The following is a 12,755-nucleotide window of genomic DNA, read 5'->3' on the forward strand; positions in this document are numbered from 1 at the left end:
TCAGTTGGCATAAATCAGCGTCACTCTCTGACTTCAACAGAGCTGTGCCCATTTATGCCAGCTGGGCCTGGGGGTCTGGCCCAGGGTCTTTTGTTTTGGCTTCACTTCAGGAGACTATAGTGGTAATGCTTGGGGAGACAGAAATAGCTGGAGTTTTTCCCTAAGACATAAGCTGAAAAGTATAAACGCCCTACAATACAATCAGGCACCCTTTCCGAATCTCTTCTTTCTTCCTCTTTTCCAGTAAAGGAAAGTACCGTGAAATTGTAGCAAGAACAGGGGAGAGGCTGTCTTTCAGACCCCTCCAGCCTTTCATTCCAACCTTCCTTTTCTCTAGGTAACACCAGGCAAGACCAATTAATCGGTCCTGACTTCTACTTGCCTAAGCCACAGTCACGTGTGAACTGCGTGAATGTTCTGGCAATGGAACCCAACCAGTATGGCTTCCCTTCAAATTTCGGATCTGATACACCCTTTCATTTAAAAAGAAGAACTGGAGTACTTGTGGCACCTTAGAGACTAATAAATTTATTAGAGAATAAGCTTTCGTGGACTACAGCCCACTTCTTCGGATACAGACTAACACAGCTGCTACTCTGAACCCTTTCATTTACTTTATATAGGGGGTTAAATAAATGCTACTGGTGGTTAAAAACTCTGCATTCAGAAAAGATTCCAGTAGGACACACTTGTTGGATCTAGTAATCAACGAGCATGTAGTTATTCTACATCAGCTCTCATATTAACAGCTAAATCCTGCTCACTGTATTCAAGTGCGTTGTCCAGTTAATGTCAGCTGAAGTCAGTGGTACTCTTCGCTTGAGTAAGATGAGCCTTAAATCTAAGAGCTATTGCCTGTTAGCTGCACTTTTTACTGAATGACAGTTAAGCATCAGGTAATTAGTTAGAGCATAATCCAGTTACCAGCTCTGGGTGACCTTCGGCAAGTCACTTCACCATGTACGCTCTGGGTGACCTTCGGCAAGTCACTTCACCATGTATGCCTCAGTTTCCCCATCTGTAAAAGCTCACCGGATTTCAGAGCCTGGGCTCCGGCACGAGCAGGAATGCCTACACTGCTATTTTTAGCCCTGTAGTGCGAGCCTGAGTCAGTTGACCCAGGTTCTGAGACTCACTGCTGCGGGTGTTTTTTGCTGTGTAGACATACCTTTAGTTCACAGCAAGGTGGGGTGTAAATCTACCCCATGTTAGCCTGCTGTTCACTCATTGTCCCTGTGCACCCGGCTGCTGCGCTCCAACGGTTTCCTAATGCAGTCGCAGAGTGACACCATGTTGAAACTGGACTAGATCAAAGCTCACTAGGGAACTTCCGGTACACTGCAGCAGGGTTCGCACGGGCCCGTAGTGCACAGCAGGCTAGTGTGAGGTCGATGTACACCCCAGCTTGCCACAAACTAAATGCTCGTCTAGACAAGCTCTAAGTAAATGTAAAGTGATTTCAGAGATGTGTTAAAGCTCCCACAACTAGTGCAATGTGACATGGCTATAAAGAGTCAACGTGGCACAACTCAGGTATCCTAAATGTAGCTTGGCAAAGACGGTAATCAAATAGTATTTGAATGTGTCAGCTAAAGGCCAAAAGTGAAACCTGTCTTAAGCACTGGGAATGGGGCAAGCAATACCAGTGGGACCAAACTGGTCCACTCTAGAACTCAGGTGATCTCAGCAGATAAATGTTATCCTTGATCTTTGACTAAAGATCAAACAAGCAAGAAATCTTGGGGACACTTTAAAATGATTTCCTCAGGCAGAGAGTTGTCTATTGGAAACGGCCCATAATGTACTTCTCAATATATTTTGAATTATTTAAAATTATTTGAATTATTTAAAAGCCAGTTTGCAGTATATTCACAAATTCACCTAAACTGTGTGAAGTATGTCCTTTTTTAACTGGCGTACACTACTGTTAGTGGGAACATTGCCTGAGCATATGCAGAAGAATAAACATGTGTGCGTTCAGTTCTGTCCCATTTTTGCAAACCTTGTGGAGAGCTATGATTGGCCCTATGTTGATCTGGTGACATTTTGAGTAACGCTTCACTGACTTGAGTAATCTTTCTGGTGAGTTTTCATTATTCTTCAGTAATGTCTATTAAAGAACACAGCTTCCTCCCAGCCTGGCACCAAAACTTCTTCGAAGAGTTCTGTGAGTCTAAACAAACAGAATCAGTAAAGAGGAATAAAGCTGAGGCTATTAAGGTTGATTTTCTCTCTAATTGACCTAGTCCGATGTGCTATTTTGAGAACCATGACTGCACCTTAATTATGAATGACGTCTCTTTGAGTGGATTGTGGCTTCACGCTGTAGAAATCCTAATAGGCTTTCTGAGTGTTTTAGTTTTCATTCACCTTCTGCTTAATAGCAAAGCACAAGGACTGTAATGAGGAGTATGGCCCGATATAAATATGAAGCAGGAAGTGCAATGCACTTGATTTATTTTCAAGCTCTGGGGACTGATTGTCATTTTGGTGGATGCACATAGGACATATCCTTATTCTAACGATGCCCAGTATATTACTACAGTGAAATGTGACAAACTCTGAGACAGATCCTCAGCGGGTGTAAATCAGTCTAGCTCCATTGATGACAATGTTTTCATTATACAAATCCTTCTTCTCGGGTCTTTTTAACATAGAGATTTTCTCTTGTGTATCTTAATTGCAGGCATGGGCCCTGATCCAGCAGGATAATCCTTGCTGGTTGACCGTTATACCCACCCATATGGACACAGGAGTCCATCCACATGGATTAGCTTTTACTGGGAAAATCTAGACTCACCAAAGGTTCTTTGATTCATATGTCAGCCATGAGTTTGATGAACATCTGTACACCTGTAGCCTCAACTGCATACTGTGATCGACAAATGAAGATCACCTGATTGGTGTGCTGACAATGGTGACTTAGTTGGTAGTCAGTCAAGCTCAGTGATAGGCCCTTTACTGTGCATTGATTCATGTTCTAAAAGACTGAATTACATCCCATTATTCCCTGCTTGGATCAAATTAAGTTAGTCAGCTGTAGACTTGGGCTCCTATGATACACCAGCTGATGAAGGGGCATTCCTTACAGAATCCTCCTCTTTAGCTTCAGCATCTTACTGAAACTTAGACATCAGTCTAAAGTTCTTCTTGTCCCCCATTATTATTGTCTGCCACTCTCCAGTAATATTTTCCCTTACATTTTTTGGCTCTTGTTATGAAGCCCTCAACCAGCAGTGGAAGCTCCATAATCCACAGAAGCAAAAGGGTTAATGTTAAATGAATCCTTCAAAGCTCAAAACTTCTTAAAAAATAGTAGATACATTTGGTTAATTTTATAGCTAATTTTATAGCTGCCTTGAGAGCTGTAACATGTTTCCATCTAGCACTAGGTAGGGGGGAAGCTGTTGACTGAATGCTTTCCGTGTGGTTTTGAAGCATATATTTGTAAGCCCCTCCTACCTTCAGATCCACAAAGTGAGTGCTACTTTTAAGAGAAGGTAGACCACCCTGTTAGACATTTGGCAGCCCTCTCTGCCCAGTCTTGCTGAAATGCTTATTGCAACCACTTCTTGTCTTCAGAAGGACCTGATGGGGCTCTGTGGGTGATGCAGTATTATTTAAGTATGAGTTGGAGAAAGCATTTAATCTGAAGTTTCCACCCATGGCAGTGTACTGAATTAATGCACTAGCCTTTCATCTCTGCAGAGCTACCTTAGCTCATGAGTGAAGATGGGATTCGTGGTCTCACGTTAGACATTCACCCATATCTCAAAACTCTGTGTAATTTTGCTGAGTTGCCTTTCTCTGCTCAAGAGACACTTTGGACTGGAATAGCCAGAGCTATTGCAGGTCACTGAAATGCAACAGTGTGACATTGTTGAGAAATTTACCCAGTACTTTCTTATCCTGTGCCTGACTCTTGCTATTGCTGATAGTCCTCCCATTTAATAAAGACTCAAAGCCGTGAATCAGCAAGTACTTAAGCATGTGCTTAAGTTCATAGATTCATAGATTCATAGATTCTAGGACTGGAAGGGACCTCGAGAGGTCATTGAGTCCAGTCCCCTGCCCGCATGGCAGGACCAAATACTGTCTAGACCATCCCTGATAGACATTTATCTAACCTACTCTTAAATATCTCCAGAGACGGAGATTCCACAACCTCCCTAGGCAATTTATTCCAGTGTTTAACCACCCTGACAGTTAGGAACTTTTTCCTAATGTCCAACCTAGACCTCCCTTGCTGCAGTTTAAACCCATTGTTTCTGGTTCTATCCTTAGAGGCTAAGGTGAACAAGTTCTCTCCCTCCTCCTTATGACACCCTTTTAGATACCTGAAAACTGCTATCATGTCCCCTCTCAGTCTTCTCTTCTCCAAACTAAACAAACCCAGTTCTTTCAGCCTTCCTTCATAGGTCATGTTCTCAAGACCTTTAATCATTCTTGTTGCTCTTCTTTGGACCCTTTCCAAGTTCTACCGACTTAAACGGGTCTCAAGCACAGTAATGAAGTCCATGCACTTAGGTGCCTGGCTGAATCAGGGGCTACATTCACATCAAAAAATTTTTGAAATCAAACTTAGATCCCCAGCAAGACCGTGCAGAGCACTTTGACAGGACCATGGATTGCAATGGGGTTTCCTGGGTGTAAAAAATAGCCCATATAAAAGATGGAGAAACCTATTAATTACTTGAGAGAGAGCCTGACATGTAAAGAGCTCCCTTTATTTAGGCTTGCAGTGAAAATTGAGGTTTTACCCTGTAAGGCAGACCATTGTGATTTCAGGTGAGAGATTACTCATTTAGTGTGGATTTGCTAAGCCATGTGCATGTGGTACCTTGGAAGGCAGTTGTTATGTATGGCCACGTTTGCAGTAACCACTTCTTAAACAACATGTCCCTTTTAGGTGAAATTAATTTGTATAGCCAAGTTCTAAACCCTGACAATAGACTCGGGGTAATTTTTCAGTGCTGGCCCTGGCATCCATTCTCTCCTCACTTTATTGATGTCATGTCGGGAACCCCTTGATGAACTATTGAGATGTGAGAATCGGGGGGATTCGCAGGTGTGGTATAAGGATGTCTTTGTGCAGTCGAGATCCCATTATCCCTGTTCTTTTCATCTGATATTCACCCCAGCGCTGATATATACGTACGGCAACCTTTATACAACACAACTGCTCCACACTGGATAGGAATGGCACCAAAATGTACAGCTCCCCCAACCTGCTCATTTCCCCTCCAAAGGTCTTTGCAGTGTTTTGCAATGAAGCCCGTAGTGAAGCACTCCAAAGGAATTCTCATGGGGTTTTGCTAACAGTGTCATTTTTGTGTGTGGAGGAGGCTGCAGTTATTATTGGTGATATCATTGGAAAAGGAACTTTGGATTTTATCTTGGGTTCTACCATGAAGCATTTTTTCCCCAGTGGAGGTGGTCAGCAGTTTTCTTCCCCTCCTTGCTTCTTCTTGCATCGCATTGTGACACTCAGCAGTTAACTTCTTCTAGCATGGTGCGTTGTGGGATGCCTGCTACCCCTGGAACTCCAGTGTGGCTTTAATTGGTCACGTTAGTAGAATGGTTGGCTGATGAAACTTCCCTAAAACTCAGTGCCCTGGAGTCAGATCAGACTGTACAACTGCAGCAGAAAATGGAGCTCCTGGGGAACTTTTATATCTAAAAAGAGGCTGAAAGAAGAACAGAGAGCACAGAGAAAGGGCTTTGTGCAAAGCACCTTCTCCATACGATGTTGATTTGGCCAGAGGGTTGCTATCAAAAATGCTGATGTTTGCTACAAGGTAATGTCTCTGTTTTGGAACTCATCTTGCTTTGTGTTTTAGTATTCTTTGGAGGTGAGCTTAGAGAATTAGGGTCCAGATTCCCATTGTTCAGCACCTTGTGTAATCTTTGCACGTACCTTGCCCTGGTATAAGTTACTGCACAAGGTGAAAGGCAATGGAGAATCCAGCCCTGCTTAACTGACATTCTGATGAACTGCAGGTGCAAAGAAGCGTCTCCACAGCTCTGCTGCCTTGTTATATGTTCTGCGATTTATTTGTTGGGAGAACTCCCGAGATACTACAGAGCTATTTTCTCCCACTGAGGTCCAAGGGTCAGATTCTCAGCAGCTGTAAATCAGCATTGACTTCAGTGGAGCTACTCTGATTTAAACCAGTTGAGGATCTGGCCCATGCATACACGTTCAAAAACTTTGCATTTGGGGGCATGTATTTTTCCTCCTCTCCTCCATATATTTTTCAGTGGTTTTCATTATCTATCTATCTATCTATCTATCTATCTATCTATCTATCTATCTATCTATCTATCTATCTATCTATCTATCTATCTATCTATCACAGCACACTGTTTACCACAATCCATAGCTTCAAGAGCTTTGTATAACTTCCTCACAACACTAGGAATTTCCCTAGTAAATCACTAGATATGTCAGACAGTGAATAAATTCCATGCTTGTTGTAAGTGAAGTCCTTAGGCATGATTTACAGCATCCATATCTTTGCACTATAAAATGAATAGGCATGTATAACAGTTGAGAAGCTAACTGTTCCTGACTAACCCAGACAGCTCCATAGTACAAGATAAACACTGAAATAGGAGTAATCTTCAACACACTGATAAAAGCAAGTGAATTTAAATTTCTCATTGTTGCCTTTTCCCATTGCTGTTTTTCTCTTTGTTTTTAAAGAGACCAAAAAGCTTTTCCCCAGGTATGCTTTATTTCTTTTCTCAAAATCAGCTCAGAAATTAGGATATTTTTTTTTCCTTTTTGATCAGGAACTCAGTCAAAATTAAGCAAATACTTTTCAGCTACTGGGCCTGATTTTCCTCTCAGCTACACTGATCTAAGTCAGATGAAACTTCCGTGACATGAAATGAGCAACACTGGTGTTAAAAAGGTGTGAGAGGAGAATCAGACCCGCTCTGGTTGTTACAAGGAGGGGGGAGAAAAATTGTTCTCGTTAACCACTGACGGTAAGACAAGAAGCAATGGGCTTAAAATGCAGCAAGAGAGGTTTAGGTTGGACATTAGGAAAAAAATCATAACTGTCAGGGTGGTTAAGCACTGGAATAAATTGCCTACGGAGGTTGTGGAATCTCCGCCATTGGAGGTTTGTAGGAGCAGGTTAGACAAACGCCTGTCAGGGATGGTCTAGATCAGTGATTTTCAAACTTTTTTTCTGGGGACCCAGTTGAAGAAAATTGTTGGTGCCCACGATCAAACGGAGCTGGGGATGAGGGGCTTGGGGTGTGGGAGGAGCTCAGGGCTGGGGCAGAGGGTTGGGGTGCGGGGGTGAGGGCTGTGGGGTGGGGCTGGGAATGAGGGGTTCAGGGGCTCTGGACTGGGGGCAGGGGGTTGGGATGCGGGAGGGGGTCAGGGCTCTGAGCTGGGCGTGCAGGCTTGGGTGGGGCCGGGGATGAGGGGTTTGGGGTATAGGAGAGGCTCTGGGTTTGGGGAGGGGGGTCAGAGGCTGGGGTAGAGGGTTGGGGGTGCAGGCTCTGGGGTGGGACCAGGGATGAGGGATTTGGGGTGCAGGAAGGGGTTCCAGGTTTGGGGGGGCTCAGGGCTGGAGCAGTTTTGCCTTTTGAAATACTTACTTTCTGGGCGAGATTCCTGGTTTCTGTAAATTGGCCTGGCTTCACTGACGCCAATGGAACTACACTGATTTACACCAGCGGAGGGTCTGGCTCATTGTTTGTCTTGAGTCAGAAATTAACTGCAGTACTGAGAGGCTTACAACTGTGCCTAGGATAAGAGTCAGGTTCTCACAATATTGCAGTCTCTCCAAAGCCAGTTCTATGGCCGTTTTTAAAAAATGTTTACTCTTGCAATGATTTTATATTGGTACCTGGAACTTGTACCCTGGGATAAAACACATGTATGGAATGTTTTTTTATCAAGACCTGCCTTTGGTAAACCAGTGCTTTGCTTTGATGAGTTAAATGTGGTCATCTTCCCATAATACACAATTGGAGGTAAATATTCAGCTGCAGATCCAGTCGTTTCAATTGCACCAATCTCCTTCCTCTAAGGACAGCCTTACTAGGAGTAAACTAGATTTGTGCAACTACCTGAAAGAGCAAGCTCCTTGCCTAATCCTGTGTTAGATGGTACATGCCAGGAACCTATGTTGTTGTGCCGCATGCACATGGGCGCACACATACACTTACACAGAAGACATCAGCTGAACGATTATCTGTAGACTTTTGGGTCCAATCCTAGTGAAGTCACAAGGAGCATTTACATTTAATCTTGTTAGTTTGGTGCACAAACACATGTTTCAGTCTCCGATTTTCCACAGAGCTTGCGTACATGACTTTGTGCAACATGAGCAGGTGGTCACCTGTACCAAAGCACCCACCACCACTATTAGTTTAAACTCTCCTAAGATTCTATTACACTTAATCCACATTTTCAGCAACAAGTAGGTGTGGACACAATGCAAGGTTATCCCACACTTAAATGTGTAGTGCTTGTCTTTTGAGTTAGATTCACAGCTTCCTTGTTTACTCATGATGCTATTACAGGATTGTTGGTTGAATTGCTTTTAAAGTATTAATGGCTTAGAGGACTGGGCAGCACAATTCTTACAGCTCTTTGCTGAAGGATTCAAGGGAAGACATACTTCTATCTGTCAAACAATGGGCTTTCCCAAACCAGAAATGAAAACGGCATAGGTTTTGCTTCTACCAAAACTACAAAGAGATCCTTTAAATCCCCAAGTCTCTTCGTGTTATGAAGGGACACTTCAGGAATAAGAGAAGGCGACAGTACGAGTTACTTCGTAAATCCAGTTCTGTCAGCCTCCCACCCGACCACATTCAGTTTCCTTGTTTTCTTGGCAAGGGATGGAACAAAAGAGCTCTGTTTAAACACACCTACGGGGAAAATTTGATTTGTTCACCTCCTCCCTTTTAAATTTTCAGTTCAGCTCTTATTAATGAGATCCTGTCATAACAGCGGGATAAAACAGATCTCTTTCCTTCACTGAAGATCAAAGGTGCCCTTAAAACTGAAATAATGGTTTGTTCTTCGGGAATCTTTAGCAAATGGTTGGCAAAAAAATAGTGAAATGGTGTTATGGCCTAATTTTTCTTGTGGATACAAGGGATCATCATCCTGCTGGATCAGCGCCCATGTCTTCAATTAAGATACACAAGGAAAAATCTCTACAAGAAGCCAGTGGGCTTGGTAACAATCTTTGAATATGTTTATGTGAACAGAATTTATGCTCACTATGTTCATGTGTATTTATGTGTGTCAGCCTATCAGAGTATGTGCTGATGAGCATGTATTGGCATGAGGATGAGTGTGCCTGGATGTGAATGTGTGCTGTCATGTGTACATGTGGCAGCATGGGTGGATAACTCAGTGTTCTTTCAAATTAATTGCCTGAAAAGCAGCAGCAAACAGAGGCCTGAGGAGTGATATGTGCTGATTAACATTTATTTGCCAATGTCCGTTTACATGGCTCTTACCCCAAAGGAGCCGAACGACTGAGTGTTGCTAATATTTCGGATCCCTCTCTCTTTCTACCTAGGCGGGCTGACCTTGTGGGCCGACCGCACTCCTGGCATTCAACCAAATTCATAGAGAACCAACCCGATCCCAGCATGATGCAAATATCTCAGGGCACGATTGGCACTCCTTGGCATCAGTCCTACCATTCCAGGTAAGGGCCATGTGATCTTGGCCATGTACTGTAAAACTCAGAGGAATACAGCAGAGTTGTTTTTTGTTTAGTGTGTCATTCCAAGAAAAGAAAACTCTCTACTCATCCATAGAAAGTATCCTTCCTCTCTGAGCCATAAAATCAGTCATCCCTGCCAAATTGCCTGTCTACTGCAACCTGCTTCGGTGCATTCGGACAGATCCTGCCAGTCTTTACCCAGTCTTTACACGAGCAAAACTCCCATTGACTTCAATGGTAATTTTATGTGTGTAAGGACATACAGTTCAGTGAAGTCAGTTGAAAGACACCCAGTGATTTCATTAGGCTTTGGGTCAAACACTTGGTAATGACTGCAGTATTTGGCTACTATGATTATTATCATTATTTGTCTACATAGCTCCTGTCGGCACTTTACATACACGTAGTAAGACCAGTTCACAAGGCTTCTAAGCTAAGGCCCTGAGCTAACAATGCACTCCAATGACCCCTAGAGCCTCACTTGACTTCAATGGGGCTCCGTGTTGGCCCTAATATATACAGGCAAGATTTTCAAAAGCACTCCTCATCCACAGTTGGGGCTGGATTTTTACAAGCCCTCAGCTCCTACGTGGCATCCAAATGAAGCAGCCAGCTGCATTTTATTTAGGTGCCTATATGGGAACAGTTGGCGATGAACTCCCTTAAAAATCTGGCCTTGTATTCCCACCGTCTCGGTCGGGTCTGAGTCAAATCTCAGCATCGCACTGAGAGCTAGATACCAACTCTAGGTAGGGACCTACCAAGTCCTACTGTACTACTGTGATATAACATTTCAAGACCTAGAGCTAGTCATGAAAACTGGTTCCTAAACCGATTAAACATTGTGTTCCCTGCTCTACTCTGACTGGGCAACTCCTTTAAACCCATGTTAGGCGGAACACTTTTAAAAATGTGTTTAGCTATAATAGGATCTGAGAGAGACACTCCCCGGCCTTCAAGACCTCACAAACGTTCTCCACCCTGTTCCTTTCCCCAGCGAAGAAGAAAAAAAAAGTGGAATAAAAATTAGCAAATAAAAAATAAGAAAAGGACCCAGGCAGCATGGAAACATCGCCTGTCAGTGCAACAAGCTGCTTTCATGAGCAGTCACTATCGGCAAAGGTATTACATCACTGATGGTCCTCCCAGGGTGAGATGTTCAGTGAGGGATTTCCTGATGTTGCCAACTGCTTTCTGCAGGGGTCAGAGTCATAATGCTGTGTGTGTTTCCCTCCTAAGTCAGTGTGGTGGGTTACCAGTCCCAGAAGACTAGGCCTGGGATCCTAGTTCTGTTAAAAGAATATGGGATCAGACCCCTCCAGCCATTATTTAGGCTGCAAACTTGAATGAATGCCATGATCCCAGCCTCGGGGTCGGGGGAGGTTCTCTTTCCGACTGCGCTAAGAAGCTCCGGAAGACACTGTAAGTGTCATGGGCAGTCTGGAGAGAGATGTCCACAATTCTACCCTCTTTGTTTCCCCTTGAAAGGCAGATGGGCTTCCGAAGGAGGGATTGTCCACACAGCCTCTGTGCAAACCCTCTGGGCAACTTAAACGCTGGCACTGCAAATGTCAGCCAAGAACCAGCTCCAAAGAGCCTGGGCGGTGGGGCAGGGGAAGACAAATTAGGAGTTACAGTAGAAATGCGGGTTCGCCCTCCACTCAAATCATCCTGTTAGTAGCCCATTCAGCTGACAGCGAGGGGCTTTGCATCACAGCTGCTGCATTTCTGGCAGAGAAACTCCAGCCTGGATTCCCTGCTGCCAAGGATGCTTTTTCCTCCAGGTGTTTTTAATGAGGAACGCCAGTGGCATCTAGTGGTCAGTTTGCCAGCTCCCCGCTTCGACTTCCCTGGGTGGATTGCCGGGGCCCTGGCTGAGAGTCTGTTTGTCGGGGTCTGAAACCCATAGTCCGCTGTTCATTAAAAAAAGAAACAACTAAAATAAAATGTGAAAGCAGATCACCAGCTGACACCGGACATGAACAACGTGGCTGTTCTGAGGTTTCATTGACATTATTCCCCTCCATGTCCGTATATGTGTCTCCGCACCCCTTTCTGCGCTTATCTTATCCTTTGCTTTGCTTTGCAGGCAGAGTCCTTCTCGCTGCCTTTCCTTAAGACTATCCACCCATCTCTCTTTCTAGCTGTTCTTTGCACAGCTTAGCTCCTTCTGTCCAGCTGTGCCTGGGGAAGTTACAGTGCGAATGTGTTTTGAGAAGTACCAGGGATTCTTTAGTGACTACAGATTAGCCTGGGGGTTGCTTCACCTTACAGCAGCTGCCTCAGAGGACCTGGTAACTTGCTGTTCAGAGCTACCGAGCATCCCCAACTCCCATAAGTTCCAGTGGCTGTTGTGGATGGTCAGCGCCTCCAATCTCATCAGAAGTGCACACAGACAGGCACGTGCGTGGAGCAAGCAAGATGAACGGCCTGTGCAGGAACTGGGCCTGCCATTCCAGGAAATACAGCTATTTCTAAGCTGAGTGTGTGACTACTAACCACCCCGAGTGGCTACCGTGTGACTGTTTTCTGCACACTACCAAAGCCCAGCCGCTGGGCAGCCCATCAGCTAGTGCTTCCCAGCTCAGATCCTTGCTCCCAGAGTGCCTGGGAGTGCGATGGGGCAGCCTGTTAAGCTCCTTGTGTAGGGGAATGCGGATATCTGTGTCCAGAGGGAGAGCTGCATAGGACAGAGGGAGAGGAAAAGTAGTACCTCAAATTACCCTCTTCAGCCCCAGAAACACCTGATGGAGTGAAACAGGGGTTGTGAGCCCAGAAAGTCCCTCCCAACAATTTAAAACCTCCACACCTTCCCCCTTAATGTGAACAAACCCATTCTGAAACATACATATGTCTGGAACAAGAGCACCTCCCTCCCTCCCAGTAACTACTTGAATAGTCTTCTTTATGGACAGACAGACTTCCAGTGACCACATCAGAGGTTCCTCCACCGACTTATATCTGACCTAGCTAATGCTCTGCAGATCCCTTAACGGGGAACGCCCTTGCCTGCTAAACTACATCCGCGGTGGGGCTGTAAAGACT

The 12,755-nt window shown here is 44.5% G+C and overlaps 1 protein-coding gene across 25 annotated transcripts in view; it reads left to right on the plus strand.

The window, feature by feature from the left end:
• The window catches only part of SHROOM3 (shroom family member 3), a 259,403-nt gene that overhangs the window by 199,126 nt on the left and 47,522 nt on the right, over window positions 1–12,755 (plus strand). For all 25 annotated transcript variants that reach the window (XR_010601216.1, XR_010601215.1, XR_010601217.1 and 22 more), the window contains one exon: window positions 9,561–9,692. Coding sequence is in view for 22 of the 25 variants with exons in the window: in XM_065595994.1 (XP_065452066.1) it covers window positions 9,561–9,692 (132 nt within the window). In the remaining 3 variants the exon portion in view is untranslated. The remainder of the gene's footprint in view (window positions 1–9,560; window positions 9,693–12,755) is intronic.

The sequence above is a fragment of the Chrysemys picta genome, chromosome 5 (genome assembly GCF_011386835.1).
Source record: "Chrysemys picta bellii isolate R12L10 chromosome 5, ASM1138683v2, whole genome shotgun sequence".
Lineage (NCBI taxonomy): Eukaryota > Metazoa > Chordata > Testudines > Emydidae > Chrysemys > Chrysemys picta.